Below are 26,252 nucleotides of genomic sequence, written 5' to 3'. Positions count from 1 at the left end.
GGGAGGTAGATAGGATGAGCTCACAGGGCTGTTGGGTAGGAAGATGTGTATGTGTGGTTGTGTATGGTGGAATTAATGTAAGTTTATGGGGATTTATTAGGGATGGGTAGGTAGAGAAATGTAAAATGGGAAGGAGGGGCTTTCCTGTTTTATTTTGTTTTGTTTTTTGTCTAATATGTGATTGTCTCTATTTGGGAATGATTATATTGGTGCTTACATGACACTTTGACCTGTTTAGAATATTTTATAATACTTATTCTGTTTTACCTCTTTTTGTACCTCCCTTCTTGTAATAATAAAAATTATTTTGAAAACAAAAAATAATTTGTTAATTTTTTATGTGTCAAGTGGGAGGAGTATAAAGAATTGAATTTCTCACAAGATATATCAGCCATTACTTTTTGGAATACTGCCAAGGCTGTGCTTAGGGATCATATTCTGGTCTACCAGGTTAGGAAGCGGCACCGAGCTGCACAAAAAGAGCTGGTGTTGTCTAAACAAGTGACCCTTCTTAAGCGTACCCACGTTAATCGAATTACCCCAGCTGCTTGTGGGGAGTTGGATGCATTGCTGAATTTCAAGGAAAGACAAAATTTGCAATATTACAACTTTAAGCTATTTCAGTGGAGCAATAAGTCGGGCAAGTTGTTAGCTCGACTGCTTCGGAACATGGGGCCAAAAACCTTTGTTCCATGGTTGCACTTTCATAATATGGATCATGCCGGCAGTCCTTAAGGTTTTTCAGGGATTTTTTCAGGATCTCTATACCAGTGAACAACCAGATCTGTCTAACCGATGGAGACTTTTTCAGGGGATAACCTTCCCCAGAATATCTTCAGTGGATAAATCTAAGCTGGAAGAACCCATCTCTTTGGGAGAGATCCAGTCGGTGGTGTGGGGGCTTAAGTTAGGTAAGACCCCCAGGCCCTGATGGTTTAGGTCCCAAATTGTTTAAAATCTTATGGCCACATATTTTTGAGCCTGTAAGGGGAATGTTTATGGAAGCTTTTAATGAGGGTATTATGGAATCCGAGAATAATTTGGCAATGATTATTCTTCTTTTAAAACAGGATAGGGACCCTGTGGCTTCTGGGTCTTATAGACCCATTTCTCTTTTGAATCAGGACATCAAAATCCTTTCTGCTGTGCTTGCTGCTCAGATCAATAAGATTATTCAAACTGTAGTGTCCTTGGATCAGACTGGATTCATCTCTCACAGGCATTCCTCAGCAAACATGCTCAAAACTTTACTTACGATATCGCTGAATGGCCATTCTGAGCATGATGGCATGTTGGTAGGATTAGACACTGAGAAAGCATTCAATCAGGTGAAATAGTCTTATATTTGGTGGGCATTGGAACAGTTCAATTTTGGAAACTGTTTATTCATTGGGTGAAAACTCTATATGCATCTTCCAGAGCTCAGATATTGATCAACAGTGTGCTGTCCTCTCCCTTTTTTTTGGAGAGAGGAGCGTGCCAAGGGTGTCCTCTTTCTCCTTTGCTCTATGTATGTTATGGTTAAGCGGTGTTTGGGTGGATTCCTGGGTACTGAAGCAGATGACCACGCCCATGGGGAGGAGCCCCTTGAGGCGCCACAGTACTGGGCTAAACGCAGATGCACAAACACAGAGTTAGTTCTTTTATTAAACAGCTTGAAATGTACCACCAGAGGTGGCAGTAGTGAGGAAGTCTGGATGTAGCAGTCTCAGGATCCTCAGCAGGTATAGGGGAATTCCGGTTCAGGTTTCCCAGCAAGGCAGTGCTGTGGATGAGATAGACTGAGCGTTAGATTACTCACTAGATGGTTGCTGTTAGTATGCGATTCCACCAGGATAGAAGAAGTCGGTAGCGGCACCGAGGCAGAGAGAGCAGAGAGGCAGAATGATGGCGTTCATTCCTGTTATCTTTGATGGGGCGTTGTGCCATGGTAAAAATGATTATTCTCCCCAAGGTGCTCTATCCACTATGATTCCTCTCTGGCTAAAACAATCTGAAGTGCTTCAACTTAAATCTATGGTCTCTGCTTTTTTATGGCATGGGAGACAGCCAAGACTCAGGCTGGATGTTCTCATGTGCGAGAAAAGATATGGCAGTGCCAGATCTGTGTTTATTTATTTATTTATTTATTTATTTATAACTTTTTATATACCGAGGTTCAATTAACAGGATTAATTATCACTTCGGTTTACATTGTAACTTGCGAAACAACAATGACAAAGTCTTGTCTTACATTTAACAAATTAGAATAGAACCTGGATAACAAAACTAGGGTAATAGAGAACAATCAAACAGTAATCAAACAGTGCGGACTAAGATTTATATAATGTTGCTTGCCTTATGCACTATGTACAGGATTGGACCTTTCAACACTGCAAGCATGACCCGGAGGGGTTACTGGACGAATGGGCCAAACCCTATCACGGGATTATCTGCTCCACCTCCCTAAGTCCACCCTTCAGAGTTTACGTCTTAATACCTTCTGGTTGGGGGCATTTCAGAACATGTGGAAATGGTGGAGGGCCTTGGCACAAGGCTCCGCCTCTGTTTCTCCTTTTTTACCTCTAACTGAAAATAAGGATTTCCCCGCAGGTCTTACTCTTTCTGTGTTTCACATCCGGAAGGAGTTACCTTTGTCTTGCCTTGGACATCTGGTAGATCTGGAAGAAAAAAGTTATGGTCCTTTCAACAGCTTCAAGAGCAATGGGATATCCCTAGACAAAATGTTTTTGCTTACTTGCAAGCTAGGCATTATGCCCTGGAGATCAGCCAAAGAAACAATGTCTTCTTGCTTTTTCAGATGCGGAGGAAGCTCTTTTGGAAACCATTCCCCATTTAATAAACTTGGCATATGGGCACATTTTCTGTCCCAGTATCAGACTTCGCCACATCTGGAAAATTGGCTAAGCAATGGAATGAGGACTTGCGACTAGAAATTGATGCATCCGATATTGGCAGAGCATTTGTTTTCATTTATTGATGTATGGTCCCTGTTAACCTGCAGGAGATTCAATTTAAAATTATTCACTGTCTTTACTTATCCAGAGATAAAGGTGCTCAATTACACTTGTGGGCATCTGATGAATGTTTGAAATGTTCCCATCTTCGAGGGTATTTTTGTCACATGTTTACAGAATGCCCAAGGCTTCAATCTTTCTGGCATTGAGTTTGCTCAGCTATCGCACATGTACTGGATAGACCAGTACCATGGAATGGTGGCCTCATTTATTTGTATTTGTTTGAGGAGACACCTGCACTACCTGGCAGAGGTCAGAGGTTTGTTGTAATCTCTTTAACTTTGGCAAAAAAAAGTGATTTTATCTACCTGGAATGCTACACTAGTTCCGGCTTTTTGGGACTGGCGGCAAGCAATGATTCACTTCGCAACATTAGAACATATGAGAAAGAAAGAGCTAGGTAATAAGCGCAGTGTTTTATATTTGAAAAGTTATTTTGCGCTTTGGGAAAAAGTTTCTAAATGGAAGACTAATTAGTGGATTTTTTGTTCCCTTCACATTGTACTTATACTGAGGCACAGTGCTCATAGTTTCATTTACTTGGTGTGTGAGGTGGATGAATGTGTGTATGATTGTGGTTCTTTACAGATTGGGGGAGGGGGTGTGGATACAATCTGGAAAATGTTGAAGTGTAGCACTTGTCCTGTTTATTTCCATTGCATTCTATACTGATATATTTGTTTCTTTTGGGCTTTGTATTAGAATTGCCGTACATTGTATTGGTTCTTACTGAGTTGCTTCAATAAAAGTTATGTTAAAAAAAACAAACCACTTCCACAGATAAAACAGTATTTTACCAAGGGACAATGCCTTCATTAATGTCCTCCCCAGAAGAAAACCCTGTGGAAACTCAAGTTTACATCCAGACTTGCTGCATCTTTCATGTCTCTCTGTGAGCACCATTACGGCTGGTATGATGCCCCTTTCTACCTAAAGTATTTGATTTTTGGGTGGTTTAGTTTTATATTGCTTCATTTTAGTCAGAGAACAATCGCATGCAGCAGAGGCAACACAACTGTTAATTGTTTTTACAAAGTAATATTTAGCACTAGAAAATCACTGCAAGTATATATCTGTTGCTGCAGAGACAAGTCAGATAAAATATTGACTGATTCCAAGCCCACACTCCCCCACGCAAAAAAAAAAAAAAAAAAAAGCTAACACAAAAATCATAAAATAAAATGGTGCACTGCCTACAAATAATCTCACAAAAATTCTTTACAGGGAGACAGAGTAATGCTTCTTAAGCGGGTTGATCAAAATTGGTATGAAGGTAAAATACCAGGAACCAGCAGACAAGGAATCTTCCCTGTCTCCTATGTGGAAGTCGTCAAAATGAGTCCATCAAAAATTCCTGGCGATTACCCTGAGCCTCCGATCCCCCAAAGCTATTCAAGTGAAAGAATACAGAACTTAAGCTCAGCTGCGGTAAGAGACTTTATTGTTGTTTTCATTCAAAAATATAGTGCAAAAAATCTTGTTTACCTGGCACTTTAAGTGTACAGGACGGAATTAGATTTGGTGCAGAAGCATTAAGCCTGCTGCAAATGTTCTTGCTATTTCATGGCATTTGATCAAAAGTATGCCCTTAAAATGTGACTGAGAAAAGCCAAATTGCTCTGTCTGTCCTGGACGGCTTAAAGCAGTTACACCTCTTTTGAAGGATGTGACTGCTGCTCCTTGCAACATAATATTCATGTGGCTACTACAGAGATGGAAATAGTAGAGGGGGTGAGTCACAGGTTTGTTATTGTTACAAGAGGTTTACTTCTCTTTCACCAGAAAGACCCTTCAATCAATATTAGGCAATGGGGCTGAAGAGATAGCCATATGTATGTTGGGCTGTCAATATGTAACAACTGTGCCTTAGATCAGGAGCAGCCACCTCCAGTCCTCAGGATCTACAAACAGGTCTGGTTTTCAGGATAGTCACCATCAATATGCATGAGACAGATTTACATGCATTGCCTCCATTGTATGCAAATATATCTCAATCATATTCCTGATGGATATCCTGAAAACCTGGTTTGTTTGCAGCTCTTAAGGACTGGAGTTAGCTACCCTTGCTTTGGACTTTTTTAAGAGCATTACCATCCTCTTCAGCAAGTTAAGTTAGACTTTGAATACATATTGTGTATCATATTACAGTAACAGTAGGACTAAAAAATGACATCACATTCGAAACGTTTGAAACAAGAGCCAAGAGTGCTCGGAACACGGTGTGTGGTTATGTTAACTATAAGATATTTTGTTTGGATGGCAAAATGCTAATAATAGCATAATAGTAGGTTGCTTAGTAATTACACAATAGCTTTTTTTACCATTTAATCTTAGAATTTACTGCTTTGGCAAAAGACACTAGTTTATTTCCCCTGTTCATTTAGCTGATTATGACAGGTCTGCTATTAAAGAACGCTGAGTGCATATCCAAACTACTGGTGGATCAAATTTAGTCTCCTGTCATGAACTTGGTAGTTCAGAACTGTCTTTAATGACTGTCATTTAAGCCTCTGGCTAGAACCTGATAGTTTCATGCAAGTATCTTTTCTGCTGCTCTGATTCATGTACTAATGATTGTGGGCATTTCTGCTCAATGAGGTAACTGTCTTGTAATCTATAAAACTGGCACCTGGCTTTTTTTCTCTCTTTAATCCCTCTGAGTTTTGGTCCAATGGTTTTTTTTTCTGTAATTTTTCTGTTATATTTTTCTTAAACTGTTTCCTTATTTCTAAAGTTGGCTTCCTGTAAGGGGCTTAGTGCACCGTCCCCTCCTCATGAACCTGGCTCCTCACCATGTCCAGATTCCAGTAAAGGGAATCTCCAAGCTGTTACTTCTGAATGGTTGTCGCTGACTGTTGGCTTTTCACCTTCAAGCACGCCTGCCCCAACTCCACCACCTTTTCCTCACCACATTCTTCCCGACTTAGAGGAACTTAGTTCTTTGGCACTAACAGCTGTCCATCCTGAACCGGTGTCCTTGAGCAGTCTCACTTCCCAAGTTAAGGATGATCATTTTATTCCAATAACATCATCAAAGCTTCTCAGCTCTCCTGTTCCCTCACCACAACCCCTTCCTTCATCCACCTCTGTCTCACCTTCTCCTACAATCCAACCTCATGATGCCCTATATAATTCTGTAACTAACGAGATAAGACAGACTGAAAGAAAAGATAAAGACTTGAAAGGATCATCTGCTGACAAAAGAACCACAAGCTATTCAGATCCTGGAAAAATATCTGAGATTTTGGGCACTCCCATGGCCGCCTCAAAGCCTACAACAGGGGCATTGTCACCCAAACCACTAATGGCAGGAGATGAACAGGAAGAGGAAATCTGTGAGGAACTGCTGTCAATCATCCAAGGGAGTCAACTGAAATATCAAGATTCAGGGTTTTATAGATGTGCACCTGATATAACCGAACAGCTACCAAGACTGTATATAGAGGAGGACGGGGGCAGCGGCAGCTTAAATTCTCCAATAGAAATTAATGCAAAGCCTATTGTATCTTTTGAAGAATACAACTCAACCAGTACCAATACAGAGGTATTTTAATTGCTTAAGATTGAGTTATTTCATCTGTACAGTGTATTTCCAAGACAAGATAGTTTGGTTCATGCACCAAACATGCATGCATACACTTATACGCACACTCCCAACCACACCCACTTCTTTTCCATTTTAAGATAGGACATGCATCGTGCATGTTTTTCACTTCTCACTATTATGCTGAGCTATCTTTGTTCTCGCTATCTTTGTTGTGCCAATACTTTGTCATGGATAAGGCAAATTTGAGGACTTTTTCTAATCAAAAATATTTGTGGACTAGCTTCAATAGATTGATTTCCCTAAATTTGATTGATAGACATCATTGTTTTCTAAATATTCAGTGAAATGCACTTAAATCCTCCAAAACTTACCAGTGTTCATACTGGTTAGAATTTGGCAAGAATTCACAAACAAATGAACAAATTCACATTATGTTGTCATAGCCAATTATGGATATATTTGCACAGTCCTACTGTAGTGTTTACCACTATTTTTCTCTGTTCTCCTCCCACTACTACTATTAGAATATCTCTGATCAGAAGGCTAGAATATATGGTATCCTTGATGGCTGCCATAGTGATGCTTTTTGGCTCATCCAACAAAAAAAGATAAAGAAGGACCACTAAAGCTTTGTTACTGCTGGTAGTCTCCTCGGCAGTATTGTAACTTATTTCCATAGCGAGCCTAGTCTGCAGTGACCTACACTGATTGCACCTCAGAGAGGTAATCTAAGAGTTCCTGTCCCGAGCCAGTAAAAGATATATTGATTTTATTGGCGAATACAAATTCATTCAGCTTTCATAGGTCAAGAAAAGAGATCAAACTCAGTTTTATTGGCTTTTTTTTTTTTTTTGGATTATATTTTCTGGATTAAGATTCAAAAAGAAATGATTTTCTCTTGTATTTCCAAATATTTTTTGAGCCAGATGTTTACATGCATAATATGCCAGTGGTGGATACTAATAACTTACGAGTGTTTCTTATTAAAGAGAGACCGTACCTTGGACTCTTTGGAGCTAATTTTGTTTATGCCCACAAAAATTAGATGAGAAATATATATATAAGTTACTCCGCTTTTCAAAAGGATACACACGTTAGGGATGATTTGAAAGTAATCTCGACCAAACTACCCCCACACAATTACACCGGCTGCGCAGAAATGTTTCTGTAAAATTTACCTGTGGACTTCTAGCAGGATATTCATGAAATCCGTACATAGAAAATCATCTCCTTCCTATGATGTAAGCTAAACAAATTAGCATTTTGAACTTTTTTCCACTTTTCCCCTTTTTGTGTACACAAACAACTTACTGTGCGTTCCCAGACATTACAATTAATAATTAAGCCATGACTGATGAGATAATCTCAACAGAAGCATGTTACTTAGAGTGTTGCATGGGACTGTCTTACGGGGTTATTTTCTAAAGACTTATCGCACGCGATACGGCCGTATTGCATGTGATAAGCCTCTATCGCACGCGAAAAGGCCCTTTTCACGTGCGATAGCATGCAAAATCGATTTAGGGTGGAGTCGGGGCGGTGAGGGGAGGAGTCGGGTGGCGAGGGGGCGGATTCGGCAATACCTTCGCTTTCGGCGATAAGGCTAGTAACGTTATCATCGCTAGTAGCACACCGAATAGCACCACCTTTCACGGTGGCGCTATTCGGTGCAAAAGCTGGCAGCGAAGACACCGCAGTGGAGCAAAGGCTGCGGGCTTTTGCAGGCCCACACCCCCCCCCCCTTCGCCCCCTCACCCCCTGTTTTCGCTGGATTCATCAGTGATGAATGATGAATCCAGGCCCCATTTTCTTTATCCCTCTTAGAACACCTCAGGTGGGGTTTAAACTGTGGGGGAAAGAAAGGCAACTAAAATGCAAAAAATCCTGAAAGACGGCTGGGCTTGCTCGATTTCGAAATAATGCATCTAATCCTAGAATTTCTGAAAAGGAAAAGAAATCAACAGAAAAGGTCCCACCAGCAAAAACCTGTGCAGAAAAGCACTGGAGCTAATTTTCAGAAGGATTTGCATGCATAAAACTGGGTTTACATGCATAAATGGGATATTGGAAATTGCTGCTTTTATGGGTGTAACTCCTTGGAAAATTCCCTCCATAGTGAGATGTCTGTCCAATATTTAAAGTTAGCCCTTTTGGGCAAAATCTCCCTTAGTACTTTCTGCAGACGTTTTTGTGTCACAGAATATTTTCTGGGGACTTTGTTTCTCAGAGGGGCAGCGAGTGTATATGGCGGAAAGTTCCCAGGGTTCTTGGATAAGGCTGCTGTGCTAGCTGGTTCGTGAAGGTCAAGAATACTGATTATTACCTTGGTTTTTCTTTCAGGTGCTGAAAAATTGCTTATGTTTTGTATAAATGGTACTCTGTGCTGTTGAAGCACTTGAATTTAAGTAAAATATATTTCCTGCTACCCATTCAGAAGAGTTCAGGGTTAAATAAAATGTTAACAGTCAGAAATGAATGTAAAGTTTTGCACCATGCAGCCAATAAGAAAAAAAAGTCATGAAAATATGTTTGGCTCACTATAAACCGTCTTATCCGTGTAAAGTCGATTGTTTCTGTTATATTTCTCTCTCTTAACAGCAGGGCTGTCCTGTATGATCACTCATTGTTTCTTTTTTAAATGTTTAAGCGCGCCTCAGTTTCCTTTGGAACACAAGGGCCACCTCCTGCCTCATCCCCCTCCCACCTCTCTTCTAGTCCTCCATTCCATTCTGCCAAGGCACAGTCCTCTGAACCGCTTTCTGCGCGCTCCCCATCGGCTGTTTCCCACTCACCTCCTCCTCTTCTTACCAAATTCTCATCCAGACAGGAGACACGGTCTCCAAGGCTGAAGGTAACAGAGCTCGTTGTGTGTGTGGCTGTGTGTCTGCATGTCTGCAAGCACCCTCACCGGAAGAAAGCCGTCCGGGGCCAGTTTTACTAACTTATAGTCAAACCAGCGCTCTGGAGTGTGCTGCATTGCAAAGCCAAAAATCTGCTCCTAAACCTCAAGGAACAAGATCAAGCTTGTCCCTAAATAGGAAGGTAAAACCAGAGTCCAGGAAAGGATAATGGGTTGACTAGAGGGGGCTGGCAGCCTTTAGCTCCCTATCTGCCATCATCTTCTAATTCTATAAATATACTTTTGGCTAATTACCCCCTTGTATAGTAGTAAAATCCTATTTTAACTTAGAAAATATTAAAACTCTATGACCAAACCCCATTCTCCTAACAAAAATAAAATAAAAAGAATGCTATGCCATGCTGATGACTTTGGGCTGTTTTCAAAAGTGAGTAAAAGGCAATGCTTGAGCAACTGAACAAGTGGTGTACTAATTGCCCACAATTTGTTATGAAGGCCAAATTTCTAAATTTAGACACAAACAGTAATAGGTGACTTTTAAAGCCCAGCGCACGCCAAAACCGGAGGATACATGAATATGTTGGACAAGCATGCACCAAGCGGATTTTAAAAGGCACCCGTGTTTGCACGTAACTCCCACTGGGGCAGATTTTATAAATCTGCGCACACGCGACTTTTGTTCGCGCACCAGGCACAAACAAGAGTACGCGGGATTTCAGTAGATACGCACGTAGCCGCGTGTATCCATTAAAATCCGGGGTCGGCGCGCACAAGGCTGCCCAAAATCGGCAACCTGCGCGCAGCGAGCCGCGCAGCCTGCCTCCGTTCCCTCCGAGGCCGCTCCGAAATCAGAGCGGCCTCGGAAGGAACTTTCCTTTGCTCTCCCCTCACCTTCCCCTCCCTTCCCCTACCTATCCCCCCCCCCCCCCCCCCCAGCCCTATCTAAACCTCCCTCCTACCTCTATCATGAAAGTTACGCCTGCTCAAAGCAAGTCCCCTGGACTCGCCCTGGGCCGGAACCACGCCCCGGACACGCCCCCTCCATGCAAGCCCCGGGACTTACGCGCGTCCCGGGGCTTGCGCGTGCCGCCGAGCCTATGCAAAATAGGCTCGCGCGTGCCGCCGAGCCTATGCAAAATAGGCTCGCGCGTGCAGGGGGGGTTTGGGGTAGGTTTTCGGGGCTACGCGCGTACCCCTTTGAAAATCTACCCCACTATGCGCAGAAATGAAAAATTCCAAATAAGGGGCATGGGCATGGTCTAGGTGCGGCATGGGTATTGCTGGATTTCAACTTCAAATTTGCACGTACATACTTGTGCGCACAGGTGATTGCCAGAGTCCCCTGCCATGTAACTTTACTTTTGCTATGGAGAAGGTGTAAGTAATAAATTAAATAAAGAAAAATAGATAGATCAGCAGGGTTTTAAAGGTAGGGGCTAACAGGGGAAGACTATTAAACTAGGTGGGGTTTGGAAGTCCCATCCCTAACCTGGATGAACCGGGAACAAAGTTAGAAAATTGGAAATGGCGTCAGTGTGCAAGTCTACTAAAATCCCCCTACTTTACATGGTAGAAGCGGCATTTGAATGCACAGGTGTGCGCTCACTAAAAGTTGCATGCATATGTGCATGGTAAGTCTATTTTATAACATGCATGCATATACGCGTATATGTTATAAAATGGCCACATCCCTGGACGGGGCTAAGAATGCGCACACATGTGTGCCTGCGTGCCTGTTTAAAAGTTACTATCCCATGTAATCGTGCACACAGCAAAATAAAAAAAGCATGCAGATACAATGAGAGCAAGTACAAGTCAGTCAATTGCTTGAGTATCGATTTTGCTCATTTTTGAAAATTCATCCCATTATGGTTTACTTGAATGCATATAAACCAAAGTAGAAAACAAAACTTAACATGCTTCTTTCTGGATCTGTAGATTACATTATAACTCCAAGGAAATAAACCACTAATCTTTTTCCCATAGATGCAGAATGGGAGAAAAGCCTTAGGGGTAGATTTTAAAAAGAGCGCGTGCGGCATAAATGTGCGCTCGCTACCCAGCGCGCGCACATGTATGCCCGATTTTATAACTTGAACGCTCAGGCGCGCACCGAGCCCGCTCTGAGCCATGCTGCCTTCCCCCATTCCTTCCCAGGCCGCTCCGAAATCAGAGTGGCCTCGAAGGGAACTTCCCTACCCCCCCCCCCCACCCCACCTTCCCTTCCCTTATCTCACCCGCCCTTTCCCCCCTATCTTTTCCTTTTTTCATTGTTGTTTCAGAACTTACTTCTGCCCTGGGGCTGAAGTAAGTTGCGCACGCCGGCCAACTGTCGGCGCATGATCCCCGGCACAGCAGCAAATATGGCCGCTGTGCCGGGAGCCTGACCCTGCCCACGTCCCACTCTCTCCCCACCCCTTTTTGCAAACCTCGGGACTTACACACGTAACCCTTTTAAAATCCGGCCCTTAGTGTATCAGGCCCTAAAAGAGTTTAAAGTTCAAGACCTTGATGAAAACAGAAATATATCTTGACTTGTTTTTCCCCTCAAGACACTACATTACAATATAGATAAGTTAGCATAATACATATGTAGCAAAGAATAATTTAATGAGGAAAAGTGCAAAATGATGCACATAGGGAAAAATAATCCCAACTACAGGTACACAATGCTGGGTTTTATAATGGGAGTCACCATCCAAGAAAAGGACCTTGGAGTCCTTGTGGGCATTGGGCAATACTTTGAAATCCTCAGCTCAGTCAGTATAAGGCAAATAGAATGTTATGAATGATCCAAAAAGGAATGGGGAATAAAACAGAAAATACCATATTGCCTCTGTACTGAACCATGGTGTGACCTCACCTTGAGTACTGTGTACAGTTCTGGTTACCCCATCTCAAAAAAGATATAACAGACCTAGAAAAGATGCAAAAGAGGGTGACAAAAATGAGAAAGGGGTTTGAACAGCTCTCGTATGATTAGAGGCTATGCAGTAAGGCTCTGCAGCTAGGAAAAGACAGCTGAGTGAGGGCTTGATAGTTTATAAAATCATGAGTTGGGTGAAATGGGTAAATAATGGATAGTTATTTACCTTTTCATAAAAATACTAAAACAAGAGGATGCTCCAATAAACTAACAACCAGCAGGTATAAAACAAATCATAGCAAGTCCTTTTTCACTCAGTGCATAATCAAGCTGTGGAATCTGTTGCCAGAGGACGTGGTCAAAACTACTAGTATTGCAGAATCTAAAAGAGATTTGGACAAGTTCCTTGAGGAAAAGTCCATAACACATTATTAGTTAGGTAGACTAAAGAAAGCTTTAGCTATCTCAGGAAGTGAGTAACAAGAATTAGATCTACTTTATGGGATCTGCCAGGTACTTGCAACCCAGATTGGCCACTGTCGGAGATAGGAATCTGGGCTCGAAGGACCTTGGTCTGATCCAGCATGGCATTTCTTATATTCTTCTGACATTAATGTAGTGTGCATATGTACTAGAAATAAATCTGAAAATGGATGTAAGAAACTAGAATTACTGTAGATCACATACATTTTAAAAGTTGATTTGATGGCCTTAACTATATCATTACGATATCACATTAAAATGTAACTAGAACCACACAGTTACAAGTGGTAATTAAAAATCATTTACTCTGGATTGCCAAAGCAATCAATCATATGAATTTTGCACCCCCAGTAAATGTTGCAGATGATGAGAAAGTTACTAAAAAATGAAAATTATGGAAAACAGTTTACCCAGGCCAAACACTGAGCAATCTCTTCTGTGATAAAGGAGACATTCTTTGGCGTTTTAACTGTAAATCATGCATGGTGTTGACATCTTATAAACATGACGCATGTTTAATGTGTGTGCTGTGATCTTAGCAACATGATGTCTCTATAGCTCTGTCCCAATAACTTTAAACTGGGCCATGATTTCATCAAGACAGCTAACTAGGAAGAGAAAACATTTTACAGCATATCTTAAAATCCATAGAACAAACTACAAGTTTCAGGGGATCAAAAAAGAAGCCATTTTGTCTTTATGTTTGTTTAGCAATTATGGGGAGGGACGAGGTTGGCATATTATAAACATGGGGCTATTTGCTTTCCCATATTCGTGCATAGCCCAAGTTGAGATGAAGACCCATATTTAAGTCTGGGGCAAAAAAAGTGCAACAATACTTGCACAATTTTGAATTGGCATCATATGTCCAAGGATTTTATTTCCTGCAGCTTCAGGAAGGAAAAAACATGCTTGGAAAAAATCTTGCAAGCAGAAACCTGCACAAAATCTCTGCAGAGCACTTGCCTGATTCTTAAATTTAGTATTTTCAAGCAAAACTCCCCCAGCACTTTATACTGAGATTTTGCTTATACAATTTATTTTCTGTGGAAAATCTTGCCATGTAGGGCAATTTGTTTTTCTCTTGTAATTTTATGAAGTGCTCAAAACATCTAAAATTGGTCTTTCATGGAGGGCCTTTACATGCTTCCATCTGCTGTTCTTTGCTTTGATAGTATTTTGCAGTCCAGTCAATTAGAAGAAAAAGCTAAAAGTGACCAATCATTCAGCACTTCCTTTCCTTCTTTCTCCATCCCTTTCTCCACCCACAGTCTTCTTATGCCCTTCGTATTCCCTGCCAACAGTGATCACGTCCCTTGGCATGCAAACATAATTGTGATTTTTGAACCAAGTTACATGACATCATGCATCAACAAATTTAGATAATATATCAGAACTTTCATACCTTTTTTATTTGTGTAAAAAGACCAACAAAAAAGATCTAAGAAAACTCAGCGAAACAAAAAAACTCATCAAATTGCAAACAAATGACATTCATGAAGTGAATCAAAAGGACTGTATCAATATCCTGAACATTGCATCTTAAGAGATAATTAATCATCAGATCATTAATCTTCACTCTAATATATTTTTGAAGTTTTATATTATGCAAATGAAATCATATAGCACATAACTTCTGAGACTCCAAAATTACTTATCTGTTGTGAATTCAGCTGCTGAGGAATAGCACGGCCTGATTTACTAAGACTTTTCTCCCATTCTGTGTCTATGGGGAAAATGGTTACAGGTAGATTTTAAAAGCCCTGCAAGTGGCAAAGCCGGGAGATATGTGCATGTCTTAGGCTGGCACGTACCGTGTGGATTTTAAAAGGCGCATGAGTACGTGCATATCTCCCAGTACATGCACAAATCAGGAAGTCAAAAAACTGGACGGGGTGTGAGCGGGGCATGGGTGGGACATGGGAATTCCAGGTCTGTAAACTGAAGTATGAGTGTAAGTATTTATCAGCACAAGTGCGTGCTGGGTTCCCCACCACGTAACTTTACTTCTGCTATGGATGGCCTGTAAGTTATAAAATAAAACAGTCAGGGCTAGTCAATGGTTGGGGCTAATAGGGAAAAAGGGAGGCTATCTAGCTAGAGGGGTTAGGAAGTCGGGAGTCTTTACCTGGGCGTACTGGGAACAGACTGAGGAAACTGGTAATTGCATTGGCAAGCGTATCTAATAAAATCTAGAGATGTGCATTCATTTTAAACGAATTAGACAATTTCAACAAAATTGTCTAATTCATCATAGTTTGAGAGCGCTCAAAAACAAAAAAAAATATTTTCAGAAATTTCAGAAAAATTTGTATTTTGTGTTAGCACGCACTAACTTTAAAATGTTAGGGGCGGATTTTCATACTCCGCGAATAGGCCTACTTTTGTTTGCGCTCCAGGCGCAAACAAAAGTACGCTGGATTTTAGTAGATACGCGCGGAGCTGCGCGTATCTGCTAAAAACCTGGATCGGCGCGCGCAAGGCTATCGATTTTGTATAGCCGGCGCGCGCCGAGCCGTGCAGCCTACCCCCGTTCCCTCCGAGGCCGCTCCGAAAACGGAGCAGCCTCGGAGGGAACTTCCTTTTGCCCTCCCCTCACCTTCCCCTCCCTTCCCCTACCTACCCCACCCACCCGGCCCTGTCTAAGCCCCCCCCTTACCTTTGTCGGGGGATTTACGCCTCCCAGAGGGAGGCGTAAATCCCCGCGCGTCAGCGGGCCTCCTGCGCGTCAGGACGCGACCTGGGGGCGGGTCCGGAGGGCGCGGTCTCGCCCCCGGGCCCGCCCCCGGAACGCTCCCGACACGCCCCGAAAACGCCGCACGGTTCGGGCCCGCCCCCGACATGCCCCCCGACACGCCCCCTCCGAAAACTCCGGGACTTACGCGAGTCCCGGGGCTCTGCGCGCGCCGGTAGGCCTATGTAAAATAGGCTTACCGGCGCGAAGGGGCCCTGCTCGCCTAAATCCGCCCGGTTTTGGGCGGATTTAGGCGAGCAGGGCTCTGAAAATCCGCCCCAGTGTGTACTAGTAGAATGTATTTTATATCATATGCACATATGTTATTAAATGGCTGTGTCTGTTCTCATGAGCTGCCATACGCACGTACATGGATGCCCGCGCGTCTGTTTAAAATGAGGCCCAATGCTTCAAGAGGTCTTTTAGGACTGATATTTTCATCTGGTCTTCAGCAGTTGAATTCACAACAGATAAGTAATTTTGGAGTCTCAGAAGTTATGTGCAATATGATTTTATTTGCATAATATAAAAATTCAAAATTAATTGAAGTGAGGTTTAATAGCCTGATGATTATCTCTTAAGCTGCTATATTTGGGCAGTAGGTCCTAAGAGATATTGATGCAGCCTTTTAATGCACTTAATGAAGGTCATTTGTTTGCAATCTGATGAGTTTTTTCTTTAGCTGAGATTTCTTAGAATAAGATCTATTTTGTTGGTATTTTGACATATTTTTCACTCTGTGGGTTTCCTTTTTCATGTATTCTTTATTTGTGTACCTTTAGTTATTAATGGGATGTGTTTACCTTTAGGTATATCTCAGGTTTATTTGAACAATAAATATCCATGGGCCATTTGTGCAAATGCTTCTGCTTATTCCAATGCATGAATGTCTGTACAACGAATATAAAATTGCCTGAAATTCAAATCGGGGTTGGCAAACTCATTTTTTACACATCCATCCCGTAGCATAACCATCGTTGTGCATTTGCACAGATGCTGGGAATCTCAGTACACCCTGACTGGCACTCCTAGGAAAACCGTCCCTCTCCTTCATGGCATAGGCACCAAGGGCATCTCCCTCTTCCAGTCCCAATGACCGGCACCCTTCATGACTTCACAGATTATTGTCCCTGACCGTCCTTAGTGGGATTTCAAACTTAAATGTATCAGGATAATGAAGACATTTCTCCAGTATGGAGTCCTTAAAGAAAACAAAACACTAGAAACAGGGCTTTATGGTAAAACTGAATTTCATCCTCACTTTCTTCCCACAGCATGCTGGGGCTGCTATACTAAGGCAGTGACACATCTGCTTGTCAGTAAAATTAGTTCTCACTGTGGATAGGATTCTGCAGGAGCCTGGGGAGAAATACAAAATAATTAGGAAAGAAGCAAAGCTCACAGATGAAGCATCTCTAGACCATGACACGTCCTGCAGACTCTCAGTGTAGGGAATGGCTGGGCATCAAGTCATCAGTTCAAAGTCAATTAAGTATTTTTTCTCTTTTTTCATTAATAAATGTCATTTGATTTCTATCCATCTAGTCTAGAATGCGTGCAGTGCTGCCAGGCATTGTGCACTAAGAACCCTTTAGCATAGGTACCAGACAAACAATGTTCCTTTCGTTTCCCATCTTCCATCTCCATCCTTGCAGACAGTACAAGAAATGGGTCAGGAGTGTGCTGTGTGCTTGGTTATCTGAGTCAGTTTCTGCAGTTCCTTGCCAGCAATCTGCTTTCTGTTAGGTGCTTTAGCGCAGGCTGCAGCACGGAGGCACTTCAGAATGCATATTTTTAAGGAGATTACTACTCCTAATGAGGGTAATTTTATCATCGTCCACGTAGGGCAGAAGTGGACGTCATACCCAATGCAGGGCTGGTGTAAAATTACACACATTAAGTCCACTTTGAAAATTAACCGTACTGTGTATACCTTAGTGCATCGTACAGGTGCACATTTCTGCCTGCTAGGGAGCAGGCATAACTGTCCATGCAAACATTAATGCACAGACTTTCAAAAATTGAAAAGTACACGTGGAAGTGATTTCCCTGCGCCAAATCCACCACCAGGAATGCCTCTTTACAGTATGCATTAAAGTACACATGAAATCACTTCCATGCCTGCTTTTACATGTACAAACCCCACGGTAATTTTCAAAAAGCCTATTTATGCATGTAAAAGTGTGTATTATGCCCGGAAATGTTTTTGAAAATTACCCACAAAATGCACTGTGAGTAATCTTAATTAAAACATTATAACATCAGTTCTTCCTCTAGCCCAGTAGTTCTACCAGAAGGTAATTAGTTCCAACACATGGACCTGATCTTAGCCCAGTCAATCAGCTGGCATTATTTGTTTTAAAGGCATGACCGGATGTAACTTTATGGAGGACTAATGCATGATGTTAAAGGCTAAGAAATAAGATAGTTCCCCCTAGAAATTATCATTTAACCCATAGCGCATTTTTAGTTAAAAATAAGTGCCCTGTGCTTGTATGTAAGATTGAAGCCATGGAACTCCCTGTAAGCAAACTTCCTACTAAGGAGCAAACTGATGCTGTCTATATGGTTTTCCAGGCTGGGTTTAAGAGAGATATATTTGTTGTTGGTAAGCCTCCGCGTAGTCCCGTGATGTCCAGGCGATTCTGCGGCTCACCCATCAAAGGCCACAGCTATTCAAACAGGGTAGAGTATGGAATGCTCAGTGTGCCATGGCGTCCCGTTCATGATCTTGGGACCTTAGCAGTGTGCAGAGTAAACCTGAAAGTGACAGCACCGCATGCCAGCATGCGCATTAATGATGTGACAGTGTGCTGGGAATGTCGCATTGCAGCTGGAAATCGCCTTCCACTTTTAAGATTAGCCCCGTGATAAAAAGCAAAGGAGCACGGGCAGGGATGATCCGAGATGCACCCATGCTGTTTTGTTTTCCAAATGCTTTGTCATTTCCTAGTTGTTACTCATAAGGACGCATTTTTGAAAAGGCTCATGGGGGATCTACACCCGCAGAACAAAGCAGGGGTTATGTGGGTAGAATGGCTGAATCCTCCTAAACATTCATGTGCACTTTTAGCCCTAGTAAAAGGAGGCATACTGGAATGGGGGAAGCACAACTTGATCGAGTGAGGAAACTATGAGTCTGCGTTAAACATTAAAAAATATTCATGCCTATTTTGCAGACGACTTAAAGCAAGCATGTACATTTTACCTGCATTACAACCCCAACTCCAAACACAAACTTTTCTGGTATCAGGTTGGCTTGCTGTTCAGGCTGAAAAGTGAGTGCATAGATTTGTTATTCGATGTCTCATTCGATATTTATCCTTTTATTCCTTTGCTGTTATGCCATGTGATTTGAAAGTAAAATTAAAAAAAAAAAGAAGTGAAATACATTCCAAACAAGTGGAACACTCACTAATAAGATTGACCACTGGGCCTATTTTTTTCAGGATAGGTTGATGCAGTCCTGATTCTGCCTCATTGCACGCAGGGACTTGTGGTTCTGCTTTTTCTATGAGACATCAATAGGGAACATCATAATTACAAGTCAGAACATGCAATAGGCTAAAACCAGCAATGCATTTATCTATCCTGAAAAAATGAAGCCAGTTTGATATAGCACCCCATAGCCTAACATGGTTCTCCTGCTGAAAAAGCAGGGATGTGCCAAGCCAAAAGAGGGAAATTGTTTGATACCTCCTTCAATCAGAAACCAGAGAAGAGTAATAAAATACAACAAGCCTACAAAGAGAGCTCCCTGCTAGGTGGTGTACAATTTACACAACATAAATACAAAACTTTCACAGACTTAATAATCACTGGGTGTCCACAGTTTTATGTCTGTAACTTTTATCAATAATGAAGAGTCTTGCACCCAGATTCAGGCAGATATCATTGATTTCACATGGGAACATTTTGGAATATTTATCTATTTGTAGACATTTCATATTCCACCTTTTAACAAGCTTGACCTCAAGGTGGTTTACAATCAATTTAAATCAAACAAATTGTAACTGAAATAACTTACAGTGATGATCAAATTTGTAGTTGGAATGTCATTTGGAATCCAGGATATATAACCTCAACTACAGGGAGTTAGATCAGGGGGAAGTCTTGACTGAAAAGCTAGGTCTTAGCATTTTTCCTGAAACTAAGGTAGCAAGGCTCAAGTCATAGGGGCAGTAGTACCTCATTCCAATTTTTTGGTGCATAACAGCAGAAGGCATGAAGTCTAGTGCAGGAATATCTGGCAGAGGTCAGAGGAGGAGAGGAAAGAAGAGCCACTTCAGATGACTGGATATCTCTTGTAGGAGGAGAGAAGATGGGAAAGATATTTATTTATTTATTTAAATATTTATTTAAATATTTAGCAATTGCCAATATCGGAATAACCATGTTAAGTGAAAACATGTTGAGCCCGATATTCAAACAGCAGCTAGCCGGATAAGTAGGACTTAACTGGCTATCTAGCAACCACTGAATAGCCGGTTACAATTAGCAGCTGCAAGATAGCCAGATAAATCACTTATCCAACTCTCTGGCTAGCCAGCTAACTTGTGGGCAGGCACTGGGTGGATTGGGTGGCACTACTTAGCTGGATAACTTATCTAGCTAAGTAGCGATATTGAGACTTAGCCAGATATGTTAATGGGCTAAATTAGACGTGATCAATAGCAGGTCTACACTTAGCCAGATAACACTTATCTGGCTAAGTAGCACTTTGTATGCAGATATTCAGCGGTGTAACTGTGCTGCTGAATATCCGGGTAACTTAGCCGGATAAGCTACTTAGATTTTCAATATCTACCGCAAAATTCATAAAAACAACAATAAACATGAGCAAACAAAGCAGATAAAAATCCTACAACATATATAACCTGACTGCTAGTTACATCAGCACTTAAGCCACAGGAAAATATTTAAATATCTCTTGAAAGAGAAGGTACTTGGGTGCTTGCTTATTCATGCAGTTGTAAACGAAGCAGATCGTTTTGAATGTTATCCTGCTTTTGACTGGGAGCCAGTGCAGTTGGTGGAGAATACATTTTTTATGGACATCTGCATGTTGCATGGAGTCACCTTCTAAAAGGGAATGCAGCAGGTGCTTCCAGAACAAATCATGAATAATCTTGAAAAGGTCACGAGAAAGAACTAATTCCTTTCTGGTTTTGTACTTATAATACTTAACATGCCAGAGGCTCTGTAACTAAAAAGGATTCTCCCCAGTCTGTCTGGACAGGAAAACGGAGACCTTCCAGGTTGCATGTATTTTGCTCTTGTATTTGAAACTGCAGAATCTTTGTAGGAGTCATTCTCCAGTTTTCTGCAGGACCAAAACAGCTCCTAGAACTCGACTAGGGGCAGTTTTAAAACTGCAGCAGGACAACCTTCACACTCTGTACCAGTTCTCAAAGTGAAAGTCAATGCGGTCCCCTGCAGCTGCTTCTTTCGTAGAGAGATTTTTGGGGGGCTAGAAAAGTCAGGGCGAAGATTCAAAAATGCCCTCTACATGCGACCTTTCCTCCCCCAACCTAAGTACAGCCCCCAGGAGCGCCTCCTTGGAATGGGGCTGAAAGTCCACGGATTGCTTTTTATCTGCACTGAGGGAGAGCAATTTTCAGCCATTTAATGTGGGTAAAACTATTTTTTTACACCTGTAAATTGCTTTAATAAATTGGCCTTGATGTTATTTTAAAAGATGAAATAGAGGAAAGCACTAGAACATATAGACCAGATCATATAGCTGCAATGTTTCAGTAAGTTTGGTCAAATATATATAGGAAATACCCTGGTCATTGTACTAAGGATTAAAGACAAACTCCCTGGATATGCAGTAATAGTGCCTGTAGAGTTTGTGGGAGGGTGGGGGGAGAAATAAAATAGCACATGTACTTTTGAAGATCCCATACATATGCTCTAGGTTCCTCCAGAGCTATAGCCGGGCTATTTGGCACCTAAGGGCAAGTAAAAAAGGGCTCCCTCAACCTGAACATAACACACAACCCCACGAGCCAGGACACTCTGTTATATGGGGCTTTTATTGCGCACGATGGCCAATTGCCGGCACGTGATCCCCAGCATAGCGGAAAATATGGCCGCTGTGCCGGGAGCCTTACCCCACCCCCACTCCCAGACCGCCCCGCCTATGCCCTGCCCCTTTAGTAAAGCCCCGGGACTTGCATGCATCCCGGGGCTTTCTGCGTGTCGCCAGGCCTTTGCGTAACCTTTTAAAAATCCGGCCCTATATGTATATGTACTGCTGTGTTGCCAACCAGAAACCCTTCAAAAAAATATTTAAAAACTTGGAACCCATATGATATTAGGTCTATGGTAATGCATGTTGGGTGTCGGTTTGGCCCTTGGAAAGCCATGTATTGAATTGCAATTATAATATTGTAAATCTCCCATATCAAAACAGCCCTAAGTGCCAGCACTCAAACAGTAAATGTCCTAATTATGAAAAAGCAACTCTGTAAATATTACACTAAGTCCTAAAACAATGTACCTCCTATTAGGAAAACAAAACAAGCCTGGCTGCTATAGATCACTACACAGAAAATACACGCTAGCAGAATACCTCACTTCTGTCACTTGTATAGAACATAGACAGACTCTCACTAAATATAAAATAAAGAGACCATAAATAATATGTATTATTTATTTATTTGTTTGTTTTTATATACCAACATTCACCCAGGGTATCACATCGGTTGTTACAGAACATAGAGTAATTACATCGAGGTGAGGTTTTGTTACCTATATATACATATAAATAAACATTTAGTGTGCTTATAGGTCACACTGTTTTACAGAGTAATTACAGTGAGTTACGGTTTTGTTACATATATATATAATAATAATAAAGCAAGATAGAAGCAAACTATTGTATATCTTGACTATTATAGTGAAATGTTTAAAAGGTTAAAAATAGAGTGTTATATCATTTGGGGTTTCAAAAAGATTGTAACAATATAAAGTGGACTAATTAATGTAAGCTAACTAATATAAGCATTATATAATCAATATAAAGTTATATAATCTTTATATTGTTATATAAACAATATATATAGGCAATATACGTACTAAACTAGTGTAAGTATTATAAAAATATAGAGTAAACTAAACTACTGTAAGCGTTATAGATAGAAATGTGCAAATACTGAACTGGAAACTGCAAAAAGCCAGACTCTATATGCAGTGCAACAAGGACAAAACAGAAACATCACCATTCCTCATAAAATATAAAAAAATAAAATAAAGAAATATAAAACAATCATAATAGTAAAACCATATTAATAAAAAGAAATATTTCAAAATAGCTGACAAATAGAACGGCATCCAATAATTAAAAACACATATAAAATGTTTCCACATGGCAATAAAATATTTCAAAACAGCAGATACATTAAATAATACCCAATAATTATAACTAACAGGGATTAATAAATTCCCTGTGTTCCATACCTTGATTTCCAAATGCTGTAAGATTGTTGTGAATTATCGGGGTGGTGGGGAAAACTGTTGCACACAAACTTTCTCCCCTTTCTCTTAACACACACATGCTCATTCACTCTCTCCCTCACATGCTCAATCATATACACAAACAAACAAGCTTGTTCACTAACATGGTCAATCATACACACACACACACCCACACACTCACTCATTTTCTCTCATATGCTCAAAAATACATACACACACATGCTTGTTCACCCCTCACTCTCATGCTCAGTCATACACACGTACACATTCGCTTGTGCTCTCTCTCATATGCTCAATTATACACACACACACACACTGCTCATTTGTTTTCTCTCACATACACAATCGCACACACATGCTCGCTCGCTCTCAAATGCACAATCATACACACATACACATTCGCTCAATCTCCCTCACATGCACAATCATGTGCACGCTTGTTTTCTCTTTTACATATACAGTTATACACACACACAAATAAATGCTCATTCGCTTTCTCACATGTTCAGTCATCACACACACGCTCTGCTGTCACACATGCTGAATCCTACACACACTTGCTTGTTTTCTCTCACACATACTCAGTCATACACACATACTTGCTTGTTTGTTCTCGCACATGCTCAGTCATACACACATGCTCATTACCTCTCTCACTTGTTTAATCATATACACAAATGCTTGTTCGCTTTCTCACATGTCCAGTCATACACACACACATAACTCTACTTTCTCACATACATGATCAGTCAAACACTCACATGCCCATTCACTCTCACATGCTCAGTCGAGCACACACACACTTATTCACTCGCTCTCACATGCTCACATGTTCCTGTGTGTCTCTCTCTCATACACACATGATCACCCATACATACATACATGTTCATTTGCTCTCTCTCTCTCTCATACATGCTCAGTCACAAACACACATACACATACATGGTCCTTTGCTCACTCGCTCTCACACAAACACACATGCTCCTTCTTTCTCTCTCTTTCTCTTTGCAGGCATGCTTCTTCTGACTGCAGGGGCAGAGTGGGAGGCCTTTGGGTTTTTGGGTGTTTTTTTCGGTCCACGGGCCAGGCTGTTCTTAAATGCGTAGAGGTGAAGGAGATCCATGCTACTTCATGGGCTGACTCCTCCCAACTTCCAGGGGAGGGAGGTGGATGCTACGTTTATTGCTCCATGGGCCGCACTCATTCTGACTGCTGAGGCAGGGTGGGAAGCCGATGCAGCTCGAAGGGCAGTACTTCTTCAGGCTGCGGGGCGCAATGAGAGGCTGATGTTTTGTTTTCGCAGCTCACGCTCTCCCTGAATGCAGTAGAGGAGGCTGACGCTACTTGGCAGAGTGTGCTCCTGACTTCAGGGCTGGGAGGCCGATGCTGCTTCTTGCAGCTCCGCGGGCCCCTCTGCACCTGACTGCGCATGGGCAGGGGGTAGCGTTGGTGATTTTTTTTTTTTGTCCTGATTTGGGGGTCACCATTGCTTCCTCTCCCAACTCCCCCTGGCAGCTGAGGTCTTGAGGGGCCAAGCCTCTGTCGGTAGAAGGGAGCTCGGACGTTTGTCTATCAAATTTTGAAAGTGATGGTGCCCCTCAAGGATGTCGCCTATGGCTGAGGCCAAATCGGCCATAAGCTAGCTATGCTCTGGGTTCCTCTCCCGAACTGATCATGTCCCTGGGAACGCCTCCTTTTAACCTGGCCAAAAGTGCACACGCTACAGAAGTCTTTGCGGATAGAGGTGGGTAATTTTCTGACAGACTAATTTAGCAAGGTAAATAGCTATTTGTTCAGGTAAATGGCTCTGAAAATTGCCTTCCTAAATAACAAAGCAGTAAAAATAATCTATTGCTAAACAGCTCTTATGTAGACTATAGCAACGTTAATTTCAACAATAGTGCTAACTAGATTTTGCTTTAAAGAATCAACTTGCTGCTTTTTTTTACTGCCACTGCTTCCAATTTTTCATCTTATTTCTAGGTTTCATGTCGTTTTTTTATTCTAACATATGGGATTTAAAAGGAAAATATTTTCACAATTTTTTGACATAAAAAATGGTGCCCTTGTTATTATAGTCAAGGCTGCTGGTTTTATAAAGCTCGTTTACTGCATGCACTTTTGCTGCTTTCCTGGTTTGCCTGTGTCAATGTGATGTTTGCACTGGGTTCTCTGATAAGCATCGTCGCAACAGCCCCCTAAATGGCTTTGAGTAACTTTCAAACACATGAAATGCTAGTATTGCACCAAGAAGAGGGTTTAGTGACATATAGGACCAAACGAGGTGATTTGCATGGTTGTGTTTGTTTTGATGACCAGCTGTATTATCAAAAATTGCTTGGGGTTTTATTTGCCAGCAGTGCTGCTTTAAAAACTAAACATATTATGTGGCGTTATCATCCTTCCTGTTACTAACTTGTGGTAATAAGTGAGTCCTGTAGATTGTATTATTCCTGGCATGCGCCTCTTTGGAAAAACTTTATTGCTATAGCAATACTCCCTGTCTTCACTTGGTACATTGTGTTCTGTAGCCTTGTTTCTCTAAGACTGCAGACTTCCCCATCTATATTTACTGTACTGAACCTATAGAAATGGCCATATTGTTCTGTAACCATGTGCAAGTTATACATTATACGTGAGTAACTCTTCAGTTAAATAGCTCCTATGCATTTCATTAGTAGATTAGCATTGTTTGACACTAAAATATTCAAGTGTTGGATCCAACCCTATAATTGTGTGTCTGTCCTTTTGCTTGATTAAGAGTATGCCTTTCACTGTCCTAAGTTTTCCAGAAAGGTTATTCATTGCAGTTCAAAGATTGCAATCAGAAAAACATATTTAGGACCGCTAGATCAGACATGAGCTGCAAATCGCTCTGCCCATTGCTACTGAAAATCGCCAGGCACCTGGGCTGGTCCTGTGGCTCAGGGCACAGCACAGAGCATGGGGATGCGAGTTCCAATCTCCCATATGATAAGATTGGCCAGGCCTGGGCACACCATGAAGGCGGTGCATTCACGCCTGGGGAAGAAAAGAGGCACCCATCATCCCTCGGGCCACTTGTAGCATTCCATTTGGGGTGGGGAAGGATGACTGAGGGAGAAAATAGCCACAAAGATGGCACTGAAAAAAAAGAAATTGTCAGATTTGAGTTCATTCAGATTAAATACACAGAATATATTCAACACACGATATACAGAAAATGGTTGATTTATTAAAAGCTTGATGTTTATATATAATAATGCCATCACCATAGCTTCAGA

General features: G+C 41.5%; 1 protein-coding gene and 1 long non-coding RNA gene across 2 annotated transcripts in view; both read left to right on the top strand.

Moving 5' to 3' along the window:
- Positions 1-26,252, top strand: part of SORBS2 (sorbin and SH3 domain containing 2) — a 747,676-nt gene that overhangs the window by 697,872 nt on the left and 23,552 nt on the right. Inside the window, 1 exon segment of the mRNA XM_029586937.1 lies at positions 4,242-4,445. Coding sequence (XP_029442797.1) covers positions 4,242-4,445 — 204 coding nt within the window.
- LOC115082934 lies at positions 1,845-4,173 on the top strand. Its single transcript, XR_003854326.1, has 2 exons — positions 1,845-2,108; positions 2,318-4,173. It is a non-coding gene; the product is annotated as an uncharacterized LOC115082934 (long non-coding RNA).

Source organism: Rhinatrema bivittatum, chromosome 1 (assembly GCF_901001135.1).
Source record: "Rhinatrema bivittatum chromosome 1, aRhiBiv1.1, whole genome shotgun sequence".
Taxonomy (NCBI): domain Eukaryota; kingdom Metazoa; phylum Chordata; class Amphibia; order Gymnophiona; family Rhinatrematidae; genus Rhinatrema; species Rhinatrema bivittatum.
This window is presented reverse-complemented; position numbering and strand designations above follow the sequence as displayed.